Source organism: Cebus imitator, unplaced genomic scaffold (genome assembly GCF_001604975.1).
Source record: "Cebus imitator isolate Cc_AM_T3 unplaced genomic scaffold, Cebus_imitator-1.0 Scaffold311, whole genome shotgun sequence".
NCBI classification, from domain to species: Eukaryota; Metazoa; Chordata; class Mammalia; order Primates; family Cebidae; genus Cebus; species Cebus imitator.
In genome coordinates this window covers 946768-964428 of record NW_016107626.1, presented here as the reverse complement: position 1 = coordinate 964428, position 17661 = coordinate 946768, and the positions used below count along the sequence as shown (strand labels likewise).

At 53.6% G+C, this 17661-nt stretch overlaps 1 protein-coding gene across 5 annotated transcripts in view; it reads right to left on the bottom strand.

Annotated features, from left to right (window-relative positions):
* PHACTR3 (phosphatase and actin regulator 3) overlaps positions 1-17661 on the bottom strand; it is a 258465-nt gene that overhangs the window by 56527 nt on the left and 184277 nt on the right. For all 5 annotated transcript variants that reach the window (XM_037729564.1, XM_037729565.1, XM_017503447.2 and 2 more), the window contains exons 6-7: positions 12597-12771; positions 11506-11753 (exon numbers count right to left, since the gene is read on the bottom strand). In XM_037729564.1, the coding sequence (XP_037585492.1) occupies positions 11506-11753; positions 12597-12771 (423 nt within the window). The remainder of the gene's footprint in view (positions 1-11505; positions 11754-12596; positions 12772-17661) is intronic.

Here is a 17661-nt window from a genome sequence, read left to right as displayed (position 1 = left end):
CAGAGAGCTCCATAGACACCCGTCAACTGCACAGAGAGCTCCATAGACACCTGTCAACTGCAGAGAGCTCCATAGACACCTGTCAACTGCACAGGGAGCTCCATAGACGCCCGTCAACTGCAGAGAGCTCCATAGACGCCCGTCAACTGCAGAGAGCTCCATAGACGCCCGTCAACTGCACAGAGAGCTCCATAGACAACCGTCAACTGCAGAGAGCTCCATAGACACCCGTCAACTGCACAGAGAGCTCCATGGACACCCATCAACTGCACAGAGAGCTCCATACACACCCGTCAACTGCACAGAGAGCTCCATAGACACCCGTCAACTGCACGGAGAGCTCCATAGACGCCTGTCAACTGCAGAGAGCTTTCTAAATGCCCCTTTCACTGCTCAGCTGTGCTAAGTACCATGACACACACAATGCCCCTTTGACCTGTTGAACCTTCTGGATGGCTCCACCCTGGGCTGCTGCGAATGGACCTGTTCATCCTAAGGAGAGAGGAGCAGGAGGCCACAACAGCCCTCACTGTCCCCACGGCAGGGCCCGGAAACATGCAATCTCACATCGTTGAGTAGTCAGGTTCTCAAAGTAATTCTCAGAGAGATCACCATGACTTTGTTTTTTGAAAGGAAATCGCAGCTCTAGGAGGTGGAGGTGCCAGCCTTGCAGACTGGGACCCAAGTGGGCAAACCGAATGGCCAGAGCCCATAGCCCAGCCAAGGCCCCCAGACAGCAGGCAGGCTGCACTCCCTGAGGCACACACACCCAAGCTGGGGAGTGAGCAGGGAAAGGGGAGGATCCTAGCCCAGGCCTCCTGCCAGGGAGAGGCTCAGCTGGGGAGGGAGCCAGCAAAACACTGAATTGACTAGAAGTTTGAGCATCACAGGGGAAGGATTTTCTGAACTCTGAATCCAAGCAGTGTTTATGACTCAGACTGAGTGATGGTTCACTACCTACGAATAAACAGAAAAGTAGTGCTGCCTGGGCTCCACCAGCAGCAGGGGATGCAGACGGCCACTGGAAAATAAAATGAAGCAGCTGAGGATCATGCCTCACGCGCTGTGCTGAGCGTGCCGGGTACACGCTTACCGGACGGATGCTGCTGCTGTTGGCCACGGTCTTCCTCTGTGGATATGACTTGGCTTTACCCACAGTGCATGCAGCAGGTGCTCAATAAATGCTCTTGAATATGGTCCCTGTCGACCTGGAGCTGGGCAGGGCCCCTCCAGGGGGCTCAGGTCACTGGTAAAACGTCTCCCACCTCCCCTCTGCACGTCCTCTTTCAGCCAGGGGCCCACAGCTCCTCGAATGGAGGCCAGCAGCACCAGCCCACTCCCCAGCTCCTGCCAATTTCTCTTCTCTGCCTCAGTCTCCCACATTATAGTTCAACTGTGTACCACCCCTCTGCCTCCTCTGCCCCGGAATTCACAATTTGAAGCCCTGACCCCCAATGTGACTACATTTGTGGGTATGACCTGTAAGGCGTGGCTAAGGTTAAACAAGGTCACAAGAGCAGGGCCCTGATCTGATGGAACTGGTGTCCTTGTAGAGAAAACAGAGCCAAGTGCTCATCACCCACTCTCCCCAACCAGCACACTGCGGAACAGCTATGTGAGGATACAGAGAGGCCTCACTGGAAATCAACTCTGCCAAGACCTTGTTCTTAGACTTTCAGCCTCCGGAATGGTGACAAAATAAATGTCTGTTGTTTCAGGCACCCCCTCTGTGGTATCCTGTTATGGCAGCTGAAGCTGACTCTGACCCTCCCTGCAGACACTCCCCTGGGCCTCCTCATGGCCCCTCCCTGTCTTTCCTCTGGAGACCACACTCCCCCCTCAGAAAATCCTGGGGCCCTTTCCAAGGCTTGAGTTATGGCAGACGGCAGCAGGTCTGCACTCCAGGAAGATCAGTTCAGCTGCAGCAGCTCCCGCACTGCCTCCCGCCCACAGCAGCAAGAGCCGCCAAGAGTTAGTGAGCCCCTGCTGTATGCCAGGCCCAGAGGTGGCCTTGGCACAGGTGTCCCATGTCATCTCCCTGCAGCCCTATGAGGCAGGTGCCAGGATTTAGTTTCCTATTTTGCAGATGACAATGTCCCACGTTGTGGCCCTAGGCCACGTAGCCAGGAGGTGAGGGACTGGGGACAACCCTCAGAGGCTTCACACCTTGGTGCCTTTTGAACTCCAGCTTTCTTTACAGGGAGAACAAACGTCCCTCTCCCTGGCCAGCCCGACCTCCCACACGGGGCTCTGGGACAACCACGCTACTCTGCACACCTCACGCGTCTCACACTCACGCCGTCCCCGTGTGGAAGGGCTTTAACTGGATGACCGGGACTCCTCATGTGGAAGCTTTGGTTCTCTATCCTGGCAGCACTTGGGAGGCACCTGCTGTTTGGGTCAGGGCTCTCCAGACACAGAAATGACAGGATATATACATACCACACACACATATTCATACATGTACACATATGTATGTACATACACATTCTATATGTACACACATGTGCATATGTGTGTGGATTAAGACATTTATTTTAAGGAATTCACTCATGTGATCCTGGGGGCTGGGAAGTCCCGATTAGCAGGGCAGACCTGCAGCTGGAGCTGATACTGCATTCTTGAGGCAGGATTTCCTCTTCTCTGGGAAACTCCAGTTTATTCTCAATCCTTTAACTGGCTGGAGAGGTCCACTCAAAGCCCCTGCAAGTCACTGACTGCATGTGACAACCACACCTACAACATACCTTCGCAGCAATGCCCAAAGTAGCATTTCAATAGATGGGTGGAACAGCGCAGCCAAGAGGACACACAAGATTGACCTTTGCCCCTGGGGAGCCTGCAAAGTGCAGAGGCCCAGGCCCCGGGAGACTGATACAGCTCCTACCAATGCTTTTAAAAGTACGCGCTGGCCCAGACGGCTGCTTTCAGATGCAGAAATCAGAGTATTCTTTGCCTGTGTCAGTCTGGTGCTCATCCCCCAATCTTGAAATCACCTCTTTGGTGGTCCTACCTCCTCCTTGCTGCAGGCACCTGAAGGCTGGGACCCTGGCTTGCATCACTGTGTCCACAGCACTCAGGGCAGGGCCTGGCACCTATGAGGTGCTCACAAGTTGGATGAACAGTGGGCTGCACTCACAGACTGTGGAACTGGAGAGCCCTGGGTTCAAAATGGGCAAGTTCCACCCCCTCTCCTTGCCTCGTTTTCCTCCCCTCCAAAAAAAAAACAAAAACAAAAAAATTAAAAAGCTGGGTGTGATGGCTCACACCTGTAATCCCAGCACTTTGGGAGGCCCAGGCAGGTGGATCGCCTGAAGTAGGGAGTTCGAGACCAGCTTGACCAACATGGAGAAACCCCAGCTCTACTAAAAATACAAATTAGCCGGGTGTGGTGGCGCATGTCTGTAATCCCAGCTACTCCGGAGGCTGAGGCAGGAGAATCGCTTAAACCCGGTGGGGGGTGGGGGAGGTTGCGGTGAGATTGTGCCATTGCACTCCAGCCTGGGCAACAAGAGTGAAACTCTGTCTAAAAAAAAAAAAGAAAAGAAAAGGAGCAGTAACAGCAGCTGTCTCCTCGCCTTGTCCAGGGACTTAGGCAACAAAATGCATGAAAAGTGCTTATCAAGGTACTTGATGGGAAGTAGTAGCTCAAAAAACAACAAAGCAGCCCTGTTTCAGCTGATTGTCACTGGGGCTGTGCGTTCCCACTCTGATAACTCTGCTGCTTGGTGCTCAGCCAGAACCACCCAGGGCCAGACCTGCTCCGCAAGATGCCCATCAGGTGGCCCCGAGACCAGGTTCTCCCGAGCTTCCGGCGCCACCTGGTGTCCGTGTGGGGAGCGGCCGGATTTCCGCATCCTTCCAAATCTGTAGCCCCAACTTGGTACCTAGGCAACCATCCTGTATGATCTGCACGTGTACCCCGGAACCTAAAGTACAGTTATAAAGAAAAGGCAGGGCCTGCCTGCTGTTCTGTGAAGTCACCTGGTGTTGTCTAAACTTAAAGAAAGTTGATGTTTAGACAACTTAAGTGCCCGAGTGTCACCTCTCTCCATGTAATGTTCTCCATGTCATCAAATGTCCGAGTCACCACATTCTTGGAGTCACACATTTGTCTTAGGACTTCGATATGGTTTGGCTGTGTTCCCGCCCTAATCTCATCTTGAATTGTAGCTCCCATAATTCCCACATGTTGTGGGAGGGACCCAATGGGAGATAATCGATTCATGGGGCGGTTTCCCGCATGCTGTTCTCGTGGCTGTAAATGGGTCTCATGAGATCTGGTGGTTTTATGAAGGAAAACCCCTTTTGCTTAGTGCTTCTTCTCTCTTGCCTGCCACCATGTGAGATGTGTCTTTCACCTCCACCATGATCGTGAGACCTCCCCAGCCATGCAGAATTGTGAGTCCATTGAACCTCTTTTTCCTTATAAATTTCCTAGTCTTGGGTATGTCTTTACTAGCAGCGTGAAAACGGACTAATACAGATTTCACCTCCTGACCCAGCCCTCTTTCGCATTGTTGAGTTTATGGTGAACATCAGCTTTTAAGGTCAGTCATGAGCTCCTAGAGGGTGGTTTCTCCTTAGAATTATTGAGGCCTAGACTGGGACATATGCTACTTGTTGAATACCTAGCAAGGGTGTTAAGCAGCTTCAAAAAAAAATCTATAAAGCAAGAAATCCTGTATGTCCCTTGACTCTTCTACAGCCTAGCTGACTGGAATTGACTCATGCCATTGTGGGGGCTGGAATGTCTGTTTCCACTCCTGTGCTAGCACTAGAACCCCCACTGTGCTTGCTGAAATGCACTTCCCTGGGCCTCACTCCTGGGACGCAGTCACGCAGGCTGTGCTAGAACATATCAATATGTACACAGGCACCCTCCCGTGCCACGCTTTGTTACTATCTTGCATGTATATTTTATAAAGTGTGCAGTATATTACTATGGTATCTTTTGTGTATAGTTATAGATAAATAATGTGCAAATATTGGATTATTTTTATTTTGCGACTGGGACACACCCTCAGACAACCTTGGTGGCAGGGCTATCACATGAGTGCCTCATGCCCCACACAGGCCAGACCCTCCATGGGACTTGTCTCATCTGCCCCAGGACAAACTGCAGAGGGGGTCACTGCCATCAACTGTGAGCTGCCAACAGGCAGCCAGGGCACGGATGTGCCACCAGCTGCCCAGGGTCCACCAGTGGGCATAGTGATCAGAGGTTGGGTGCCATGGGTTACCCGACCTGGTATGGGACAAGTGGCTCATGGCCGGTGCCACCGAGAGGCCTTCCAGAGGCTTGTTTCCTCATCAGCCTGTCCTGGCACCTGGACCCCAGCAACTAATTCTCCTTGCCACGATTCCTTGCTAAGCAGGCAAGCAAAACCACACCCAGTTACACACATCAATTGCACGTCCGATGGAGGACAGATGTACCTGTGCGGCGGCAGGAACACTGACGCCCTCGTTGACAAGTTGGCCGAGAAATGGGGAACAGCACAAATCAGCTACCGAACGCTGACAAACTGCGAGCCAAACCTCACTTCGCGCCTGTGAGGCGGTATTCTGATGGGCTGCGGTGGACGCCCAGCTCCTCCCTGTTCCCGCGCACTCTTCAACCGCAGTGATGAGGATGCCAGTGCGAATGACCATGGCAACTGCTTACTGAGCGCAGTGAGACAAAACTATCCTTTGGTGAACACCCCTGTTTACCTTCATAAGAACTTTGTTATCACTGCCATTTACATGGAGTATAACTGAGGCACAGAGAGATGAAGACACTTTTCCAAGGTCACAGAGCTAGAAAGAAACATGTCAAGTGGGGTGGTCAAACCCTGCAGGGAGTCTCTCTATGCAGTAAGCCCCAGAGATGGAGCCCCACCTGGCTGCACAGACAGCCCTCCCTGGGACATTCCCAAAGCAGGAGGCCAAATGTTTGTGTCCCCCAAATTTATACATTGAAGCCTAACCCCACTGTAATGGAGGTGGGGTCTTGGAAGGGGATGACATGAAACCCTCATCAGTGGGATTGGTGCCCTTAGAAAAGGAACCCCAGAGAGCTCTGCTGCCCCTTCTGCCATGTGAGGACACATAGAAGACACATCTATGGGAAAGCGGGGCCTCTCCAGACTCCAGGTGTCAGAACCTTGATCTTGGGCTTCTCTGTCTCTGGAACTGTGAGGAATGAATTTCTGTTGGTTATTAACACCCCCAGTCTAGGGATTTTGTTCTGACAGCTCAAAGGGACTAAGACTCTAGCATGGATGAAGCGGAGGGCCTGCTCCCTCCTAACATGGGCTCAGCTGAGACCTCCGGGTGAGGCCTAGTCTGCAGCCTTGCTGTCATGAACACCTGGAAGAAGCTGTCTGCAGGTTGAGCAGCAGAGGTAGCTGGAGGGCTCTGGAGAAGTCTGGGGGGGCTCTGGAGAGGTGTGGAGGGCTCTGGAGAGGTCTGGAGGGTGCTGGAGAAGTCTGCTTTCCTGAGTCAGCAGGTCCTTCCCTCAAAGCCCTGACTCCCATAGCAGCCCCTCAGTCCCTTGCTCCCCCTCATCATGTGTTTCTGCTGTGCCCAGAGCCAGGACACTGTGACAAACCAGGTGTGGTCATGACTCTTGGGTCAGGACAGAGAAAAGACAAAACACAAACATCTTTTTCTTGACAGGTTTTAAAACTTAAATCTTGGGGCGGTGACAACACAAAGACTGTTTCTCATAAAATTCGCCTTTGATGACTGGAGAATGTGCCTAAGGCCATGCTTACCCACCACTGACCATGGAGACCCACCAAGGTACCCCACGTGCAGGCATGGGCAGGCGGGCATGTTGGCAAGGGCTGTGGACGCAGGCCTGCCTCTGATGGGGCCTCCATCGTTTCCAAAAATTAAATTCTGATGCAGACTTATTATCTACTCTAATGGAGAATTCAGGTTCACAAAAATGTTTGATAACAACAATTTTCTTTTTCGCATGGAATAAGACAGTGTCTGCCAAGGCTCTATCAACAGGGAAGAGAGGGAGAGAGGGAAAGAGAGAATGGATAAATAAATGACTGGAATAGTGGTTGTTGCCATCCATAATTGATTAACCTACTGCCAGTGCTTTTCCACTCCCACACCATGGAGACCTGAAAGTAACATATCAGGCGAGATGGTGGGAATGGGGTTTGAACTCCACGCACTGCAAAGAGAAGCAAATATCAACCATTATTCACCACTGTCTGCACCAGGCAATGCAAAATACTCTTACAGGCCTTTCTGCAATGAGTGCTACCTTCCCAACCCTCAGACTCCAGCTCAAACTCCATGTTCACTTACGGACAGCACGTTTCAAGGACAAATAACAAGAGGCTCAGACAGAAACAGTACAGGGATGAGGGCTCCCTGGACCTGGCTCCTGTTAGTACTTTACAGGCACCAGCTCCTCTAATCCCCCATTGGCCCATTCTGGCTCATTCATTTAACTGACATTATTTTGTACTTAGTACTCAAGAGCTGTGCACACAGCAAGAACTAGAGGTGAAGCCTCGGCCCCTCAGAGCCCATGTGCTGGTAGAGAAGCCGCGTGGGCAAGGCCAATGGGACTGGGGTCAGGGACACTGCCATGGGGAAATGAGGTTGGGTGAGGGGAAGGGGCCATGTGTTGCCATGCCACACAGCGGCCAGCTGGCTTCTTGCACAGGGCGATGTTTTAAACGCAGTAGAGGGAGAGCAAGAGTCTCAGAGACTCGGGGTTAGGGTGTGGTTGGGGTATGAGGACCATCACGGAAGCCCATGGGCTAGGTCCAAGGGAGAGGCAAGCTGGGGGTGGGCGACAGGCCACATGGGGTGTGGCCACAGGCACTAGGGAGGATGTGGCATTCAATGCCTCAGGAAGCCACTGGAGGGATCTGAGCAAGAGGTGACATTTTTCAACTTACATGGGACCCTGGTCCTGTGGCCACTTGTGTGGAGAATGAACTAGAAGTGGAACAACGGTGGCACAGAGAGACACCCGGAGGCCAAGTCCAGGCAGGAGAGGACCATGAACCATTGCCAGAGAAGAGGGAGACAGCTGGAGCCTGGAACTGCTCCAAGGGGAGCAGGGAAGACTTCAGGGTCATCTGGACACCAGCACAAAGCCAAGAGCTTCTCAGGAGGCTTAGATGTATTGACTGAAATGGGGAAGAGTTCCAGCTGGGGCACAGATGGGAACCGAGACCTGGAGGTGTAAGCTCTGAGATGCGCACCAGGCCCCACGTGGATGCGTAGAGTCCACAGAGACACCCTGGAGCGCAGGGGGCATCAGCTGGAGGGATCAGCCAGAGATTCGTCAGGCCACAGATGTGTTTAAAGCCGCACATCCAGCAGGTGCTTACTGACTCTTAGAATCAGGTACCATGGGACAATGGGGACACCCTGGGGCATAGACAGATACCAGCACAATCCCCCGTTCAGACAAAATTAGGCAATCAACAATAAGTACTTGATGGGTAGCGGACAGACAGAAAACAGATAATGACAAGAATTAGTGTGACTCTGGAACTGTGTCCCATCTAGGAAGGAAGGTTCAGTGTTGTCACAGAAGCCAACAAGGGCCTTTAATATGACAACAAGGAAATGGGGCAGGGACAGGGGAGGGATCTGCCCAGGGCCAAGTCCAAATTCACAGCATATTCTGTTGGAGGCCATGGACTGGCCCAGCCACAGAGATCCCAAGGAAGAGGGGTCTTTGGGAGTAAAAGCCAGGGCCTAGCTTTGGTTCAATGAGAAGAGGAATGAGTTATCCAAGAGAGGTTACTTCAGGGGGTTGAAAGGGGGTTCTCTAAAAGATGTGCCCAAGTCCAAATCCCCAGAACCTGTGAAAGTGACCTTATTTGGAAAGTGGATCTTTGCAGAAGTAATTAAGTTAATCTCTAGATGCGGAGATCATCCAGGATTATCCAGATGGGCCCTGCCTGCAATGACTACTGTCCTTATACGAACAGAAGAGGAAGGAGGGAGAGGAGGCGGCCATGTGCCCACGGAGGCGGGGCTGGGAGTCTCAGGCCGAGAAACACTGGGACCACCAGAAACTGGAAGAAAATGGCTCCTCCTTAGGGTTCTCACAAGCAGCATGACCCTGCCCACAGTCTGATTTTGGATTTCTAGCCTCCAGAACTGCAAGAGAGTAAATTCTGTGGTTGCAAGCCACCGAGTGGGTGATAAGGTGTTACAGCGGCCACAGGAGGCTAACACAGCTGGCCGTGACCAGGCCACCTGGCTGAGCAGGAGGAGCACTCAATCAGAGGAGGGTGCTGGGCAGGAGGGATGGAGGTGGGCGCAAGGGTGCCACTGGATGTGCTTTGATGCCATCTCCAGTGCAGAAACTCTGCGTCCTAACGATGCTGCCACAAAGTGTTTTGAGGGCACACCCAGGCCAGCCTGAGGCTGCTGAGACGGGAAACGCAGATGCCCATCCTCTTCCGTGTTTAAATAAAATGACTGCATTATACCTTTAAGGCCAGGTGTGAGGACACCATATCTGGATGGCCTAACGATGCCCTGAAGGAAAGTGAAGCTGGGAGGCCCTTCTTGGGCAGAGGCTCTCCTCCTCGTGTGGTTGGTGAGGACAGGAAGTGCTGTCCAAGGCTCACTTTGAGCCAGGCCCTGCACCAAGGGCTGACGTGGATTAATCCACTCATCCTCAGAGAGGGTGTAGCACAGAGTGGAGAGCTGGAGCCAGCAGCCTGGGTTCAAGTCCCAGTGTGGCACCAACAACCTGCGTGGCCACGGCCAGTCATGTGACCTCTCTGTGCCTCGGTTTCCCATGTGTAAAATAAGGATTATGATGTCACCAGCCTCATGAGGCTCCTGTGAGGATAAAACATTTCTTGTCACAACCTCAGACCAGCATCCCGGATGCAAGAAACACCCAGTATAGGGGCCTGGCTGTTGACATTGTCAGTATCAAGAGGAAGCAGTCTCCTTCTGACCAATGGAAGCATTGTATCCTGCAGTGGATAAGGGACTTGTAGAAGGGCACCCACAAACCAGGGGCACAGACTAGGCCAGTGATTCCCAACAGGGGGTGATTCTGCCCCTCGGGGACATCTGGCCAAGTCTGGAGACATTTTAGGTTGTCTCCCCCTGGGGTGGGGGTGTTACTGGTGTCCAGTGTGGAAAGGTCAGGACACTGCAGAATATCCCCGTGTGTCCAGGACAGCCCCGCCCCAGCAGAGAAGCACCTGGCCTCCTGCCCCTAGTGCTGAGGCTGAGGGACCCAGGGACCCTGCTCTAGCCCTGGGCACCCCAACGCCAGCTCTTCTCAGAAGTGCACCCACATACCTTCTCCTGTTGGAGGCTCTCAGGTGTGTAAGGGCAAGGATTCTAGGGCCTAATGAGTTTGGGGAACACCACAGGCCCCAGCCTCTTCAGAGATGTCAGTGCCCTCAGGCCAATGACCAGCTCCAAGTTTCGGCCACAAAGACTCTGGTTCCGCCACAAAGACTGGTTCTGCGGTGGAAGTCAGCCCCTCCTAGCACACGAGTGACAGCACCCCCTTCATGTTTTGCAGCCACATATTCAGAATTGCTTCCTCAGACCCAGTGGAAAGGCTCAGAAACAGCAGGGAGGGGAGGCTGTGATCCCCGGACTGCCGGTCTGTCGCCCCATCACAGCACCCACTGCATGCCTTCAGTACCAACCAGGGTCAGCACTGACATCGCTGCCCTTTCCACCTCCCCACAGACACCCAGGAAGATGCAGCCTGATGACCCATGCCCGTAACAGTCGCCGCGAGATGCAACACTTCCTGGTTCCTCCGTTGCAGGCCAACCACCAGGGCCACCCCGGACCCTCCTGGAAGTGAGCGGAGGGCCACGCACAGCCAGTACCAGCTGGGAGGGAACCCCTCAGCACTGCCTCCTCCTGGCCTGAGCCTCCTTCTCCCTTCATCACAGGGTGGTCTGCAGGCATCTGTCGGCCCCAGCCCCAGAGTCCTCAGGGTGGGACAGAGCAATGACTCTGACCTTGAGAACATGGACACCGTGAGCACCTGCTCCCAAACAGGCAGACGTTGCCTGTCCCGTTCACACCACTTCCGGACGGCCACTTGGGATCATTTGAGCACTCTCTCTCTCTCCCCCGGCTTCCATCTCATCTTCCTTTTCTTGTTTTGTGTGTTTTTTTTTTTTTTTTGCTGTAACTGCTAAACACTGAGTCTCTGTACCCCACCGATACACTGTTTGCCACATTATCCTCAGGGATGACATTCTCAAAGTCACTTGCTATTCCACTTTTATGCGATTTTTTCACATACATATGAAAACTAATATGCAACTTTCAAAACAATTTCACGGCGGTATTTTCTGATCCTTGCTCTAAGCCCGGCTGTGCACCCCCACCCCAGCTTATTTCAGGAGAGGCTGATTTCCAGGGGACATGACCCCCTCCTGTTCCTCCCCCAGGCATGAGCTCTGGCCCCAAACCCCTGGTGACACTAGACCCCTGGCCCAAATCCCCACACTTAATGACTCATCCTTTCCTCACCAGAAATAATGGAATCGTTCAGTGCCTCCTCGTCCTGATACAAAAGCAAGTCGTCCTTGAGTTCAGAATTCAGGATCAGGTTCTCCTTGTTCTCCTCGGACTCCTTAGCTGCAGTTCGCTTGTTCTCCGAGGCCCCGTCAAAGCTCCAAGCCTCCTCCCTCTCCTTGCCCCGCTCCACGCTGGACGTTCTCGACAGACGGACGTCCATTCGCTTCTTTGGAGACCCTTTACTTTCCCTTCCTTGAAAACTAAACCAGAAAGACGTTCAGGTTACATGTTGCCCGCTTTACCCAGAAACTCAACACAATTGACTTTGGGGCTCATAATGAACATCACAGAGGCAAACTCCAAATGTGTGCAGCTTTCAGCGTTTGTCCTGGAGATACCAGAAGGAGCATGAGGCTTTGAGTCCAAGACAAACGGCTGTTTAACACGTGCTGTTTTGGAAAGCACAGAACACACACATAATAAAACCTGCCGAAGCAGTGCAGTCGAAGCTCAGGCCGAGGACTTCACAAAAACTGAGACGCACATTCTGCTTGTCCAATGTTCCTTCAAACCACACTGCCTGCCATTACCGACTTTACCTCCAGTAAGTCACTGTTTCTTACACAGATGTGGCCTCTAGTCCTTCATAGTCCACGAGCCACATGTGATCCAAAATATCAGCGTAAGCTGCAGGCACAGGCTGCCTTACGCTCTTGCCCAGTGAAAACTACAAAGCCCTCTGCGTCCTGGGACAGAGTGGATCGGCCACTTCTCCCTAAGTCATTCTCTCCTGAGGAGCTCCATCCCCACCCTGGGTCCTGAGGGGCTCCCGCAGGGGACTTTGTGGCCAGGTTCCCACAGGGCACATTGACTGTGCACCCCCACTCCCAGAATGTGAGAACCAAGATCAGCTACGTAATCTGCAGAGCGAGGTGCACAATGAAATGTGGGTTCCTCGTTCAGAAGTTATCAAGAATTTCAAGACAGTGACTGTGAAACGTGAGAGCCAGCCGGGGCCCTGGGCACTGCACAAGCTGCTCATCCTGGGGCTGGCCCGCAGGGGTTCTGGTGGCACAGGTCTCCCTCATGGGGCAGGGCCTCACCTGTCCTGGCGATGCTTCGTGGCCAGCGCTCTGTGCAGCTCCTCAATGACGCGGCTGGGGGGCAGTGGCCGGTGGACCGTGGTGAGATGCGGAGACCCCGTGGGTGTGGAGAGCTGCCCCCGGAGGGGAGGGTCGGCACTCTTCATGCTGGAGCCTTGGAAGAGCACGGCTTGGCCTAGGGTGTGGGAGGAAGCAGCAAGAACTTAAGTCTTCAGGAGCAGGGACCAAGGGTCTTGCTGAGACCAGAGACCAGGAGCAGAGAGGACGAGCCCTGCACCCCCAGGAGGCAGCCCCAACTAATGCCAAGATGCTGGACCAGGATCCCTGCTCCCAGCGCTAGAGGCCAGGGTGCATCTCTGTCTCGCCCTGCTCCATCTGTAGCGCCCACCCTGCTAGGGGCTGAGCCCTGTAGCTGCCAGCACCAGTTCCTCCCTGCAGGGCATCGCGCTTAGAAAAGCCTCCTTCCTGCTTCTCTGCTATGAGTTCAGCTTCCTGAAGCTGCTTCTTGTTCTTGGGAAACCTGGAAGAAAACCTGGAAGAAACTCGGCAGCAACCCTTCCGCCTGGACGAACACCACAGCCCGCCCCGCCCTTCCCACAGCATCTGTGCCAGCACCTTGGTCTTCCACTTCCAGCCCCCAGAACGGGGAGGAATCAATTTCTGGTCCCCAACCCTCTCCCTGTCTCTCTGCCAGGGGGATCTCCTCAGAAGGTGAATTGGCTCACTCTCCCATTTTCCTTAGGACACGATTCGAACTTGTGGCCCCGTCTCCAGGCCTCCGGGGGTGGCCCCACTTGGCTCCCTGCTGCACCTCCACCCACTCTCTTCACTCCAGCATGAGAAGATCTCTCCAGTCCCGGAAGGCACCACAGTGTCTCCACTCTGAGCCTTTGCAGGGGCTGTTCTTTCTGCCTGAAATGCTTCCCCCTCCTCTGCTAGAATATCAGTTTCTTAGAGAGGCCTTGATCAGATCCCTGCCACCTGTCCCTGGGACCTGAGCCTGCCCTGACGCCTTTCCTCTTACTTGGAGTGAATCACGTTGCCCAGTATGTGTCTTGCTCCCGGACAGGCCTGTGTCCACCTTCCTTCCTACACTTTTCCCAGGCCCAGTGCTTAAAACACATGCAATAAACACTGGATTACATGAAATGACTTTGAAGACGATTCTAAACAGGCTTTCTCAATCAAGCCTAAACGAGCGAAACACCCCCTCCTTCCTTCAGTGACGGTCTCCTGCTTGTGCTCCAGGCTGGCAGGATGCCAGGTGCCCAGAGGAGCAGAGAACATGGGCTGTGTCTTCTACAGATTTGGCCTCTGGTCTCGATCTGCCACTTCCCAATGTTCAAGACCCTGGGGACATCACTGAAGCTCTCAAAAGCTTAGCTTCCTTGCCTGTAAAACAAGACCATCAGCTCTTCATCAGGAGCCCAGCAGCTCTTAGGTGTTCAGCACAAACTCTCCTTCCAAAAGCATCCCGGCAGGACCAGTGCAACACCAGCTCCCCTAATCCCACCAGGAAAACAACCAGATCTAAACTACCCCATTCCCTAAAAACCAGAAACAAACTCTCCCACCATAATCCTAGAGTGGACAGCGCCAATAAAAAGTGTTCCCCAAAACTCAAAGGGCAACTGTAAGCCTCACGGAGGGTTTTGGTTATTTCACTTTCTCCACGAGCACCTGCTTCGCCAGACAAGGCCAGGCCACAGGGAAATGGCCCAGGCTCTGCCCTCCACTGGTGGAGCCAGACAGGGCCCAGGCAGACAGACAGAGAACAAAACGATTTGAGAAGAGAGAGGGAAACAGAAGAGGGAGAGAAAGGGGCTGGGAGACGGAGAGGAACCGGGGCGAGGGCACCGTGCACATGGGCTGAGAGCACCTGGGCGGGGCTGGGGGAGGTGGTGGCTGGTTTGGGCGAGGGCGGTCAGGTGAGGCTTCTCTGCAGAGGGGACCTTTGAGCTGAGACCTGAGAAATGACAAGGAGCCAGCCATGCCAGAAATGGCCAGGCTGGGCAGGGGCTGCAGGGAGGCCCATGCCCCGCCTCCACACACTGGGCTGTGCACTCCCCCCAGCCTCAGCCTCCCCAGGCTGCTTGGGCTCAGGACAGTGCCCCACTCCTGAGCACACGCAGGTGACACTCAGCATCCCTCAGGCCCCCTGTCTCTAACCATCATGGCCTCTATACCTCACCCCAACACCATGAGGAAGGAATCACTAGCCCTGTTGCACAAACAGGGAAAGTGAGGCAGCATGGCTTGCCTGCTGTCACTCAGCTTGGTGGAGCTGGGGATCCCACCCAAGTCTCCGCCCCACTGTCAATCACAGATGTGTCAACCAGCACCATGCCTACAGCCCCCAGAGGGCACTTTGCTTGGCTTGCCCTACCCAGCCTTGTACAGGGGACCTCTTGTCACCCCCACTTCACAGATGAGGAAGCTGAGGTTCAGAAGCCAACTGAGGGGCAGGCCACCAGGAGGAGGTGGGGGCTGAGACTGGCACATCGCACCCAGCTCCACTTACACTTGGCAGAGGCAGGGATCCCCATCCTGCAGAGTTGAGTGTCACCAGCTGGACCAGGTGCCAGCAGGGAAGGCTCTAATTGGAGAGGGTAAACACATCTCCAGGGACCAGGAAGGTGGAATCCAGGAGTGCAAGGGACCTCCTGCAATTCCTGCCCCAGGGGCAGGGCCGCCCCACAGCATACAGAGGCAAACCATCCTGCCTTAATGGGCCTGTGCTGACTCAGAGGCTGATCAGAGATGAAGACGTTTCAAGAAAGGCCAGGAATTTCGCCAATGAACCAGCAAGGAAGCCCTCGTCAGAGACATCACATCTGCCAGCATCTTGGTCTTGGAATTCTAGCCTCCAGAAGAGTGAGGAATAAATGTCTGTGGCTTATAAGCCACTCAGATGAACTAAGACACCTGCGGTCCTTGGCTGGAGACTCAGCTAGGCCAGGGTCCCCGCCTGCAGCAAGGGAAGCCCAGAGGGGACTGTCTTCTTTGCTGCCATCTAGTGTTCACATGCTGAAGCATGTGAATATTTTCCCAAAGGAAAAGGAAAAAGACAAACTGAGAAAATTAAACCAAAGTCACCAAAAGGCAGTCTCCCCAGTGAGAAACTCATGTCAGGACCCACAGCTCGGAACCAACCTCCTCTGCCCTCCCAGTCTCAATTCCGTCCCCAAGGCAGCGCATTGGCAAAGTGTCAGAGTGTCCCCTGATGTCCCTGCAACCCAGGGCAGAGTGGAAGCCAGAAGTGTCCACAGACTAGGAACAGAATGCCAGAATTTAACAGGTGTGGAGTCAGAGTAAAGACCTGTGCCGCCTGAGGACCGACCTTCCCAAGCTCGAGGGAGGCAGGAAACCCTCTGGATTACTAAGTTATTGAGGGCCAGGAACAAATTATACATTAGCCAGAATAAGATCAGGTGGACGGTGGCTAATTGAATGGACTTTAAATGGCTTTAGGTTTCAACGGAGGAAAACGGGAGCTACCACAAAGACAATAACAAAAGGCAAAGTAGCAGTTGCCCTCACACTTTGTATTGTGATTTATGTGGCCATGTCACAAAGACGGAATATTTGGATTCATTTACAGAGATGTAAAAAGATGCAGAAAGCAGACCGACAGGTTCAGAACATGCATGCTTTCATTCACTCATTCACTCATCCGCCTATCCCACCTTCATCTGCACGTGCTGAGTGCCTGCTGTATGCCTTGCACTATGCCTGCACTTGGATTTAACGGTGAGCGCTGAGGTGTGGCCTGCTCTCTGGCGCTACTGTTGGGGGGCCAGGTGGTTAGCAGGAAGCAAACCACCCAGCGGACAAGGCATGTAGGCTCCTTGGGCAGCCTAAAACAGCAGAACAACCCTCACAGTTCTGGAGGCCACCATTCCAAAATCAAGACCCTGCCAGGGGTGGTACCTTCTGAAGCTGCAAGGGAGAAACCGTCCCAGGCCTCTCTCCCAGCTCCTGGTGGCTGCCAGCAATGCTTGGCATTCTGGGGCTTATGGGGGCATCAGTCCCATCTCTGTGTATCCTGCTCTGCCTCTCATAAGGATGCTGTTGCTGGATTCAGGGCCTACCCTAATTCAGCATGAGCTCAGCTTGATCTTTAACTTAATGACAGTTTAAAAGACCCTTATTCCAAACAGGCTCATGTTCTGAGGTCCCAGGTGGACGTGAACTTTCCAGGGGACACTGTTCAGCCCACTAAACCAGGTGCAGCCATATGGTAAATGCTGGAAGATGAGGCGCGAGGTGCCATGAGGTCAGGGCTCTGGGCTGGCTCCCCTGAAGGAGAAACAGCTTGAGCTGTGGTTCCAAGCATGCAGAGGTACTGGCCAGGCAGAAGAGGAAGGGAGAATGTTCTGGCAGGGAGAACAGCCTGGGTTAAGTCTTGGGGCAGAGGGTGGGACATCTCCTCACTCACCCCTCCACCCACCCAGCAGCACATCCTCCAACATACTAACCCTACTCAGAGAACCACAAGGTACCACAGCCCTGCATCTAACCCATCCACAACATCTGCCGTCCCAGCTGAAGTGCCCTCCTGTGGGGTGTATCTCACCTCCTCTGGTTCTGTGCTGTCTGGTTAAGAATCATCAGTTAGATTGGGATACTTAATTTCTGTTAGGTACACAAAGAAAACGTCCCACCGAAAGCATTTGCCACCCAAAAGTAACCTCCAGGGTGAACATTCACCCCATAAGGGGCAGTAAGTTTCCTGCAAAAGAGGAGGGGCTGGGACCCAGTCCTCCTGAGCTGTGCCCAGGCTTTCCCTGTCCCAGCAGCCGACACCTCTTCCGAGAGGTGGCAGCTCCCTCTCCCATGAAAACTGGAAAGCAGCACAGTGAGGATTAGGTGAGATCGCAGAGGGGAGAGCCCCGGCCCCTGGCCACATGTGTAGCAGCAACAAGCTTTGGGCCCAAAACTGGGTTCAAAAGTCTCCAACATTTCCAGGACCTGGGGCAAGTGACTGGAGTTTCCTGAGCCTCAGTTTGCTCAAGTATAAATGGGGCACCTGGTGCCTACCCAGCAAATCGCATCATTGATGGTG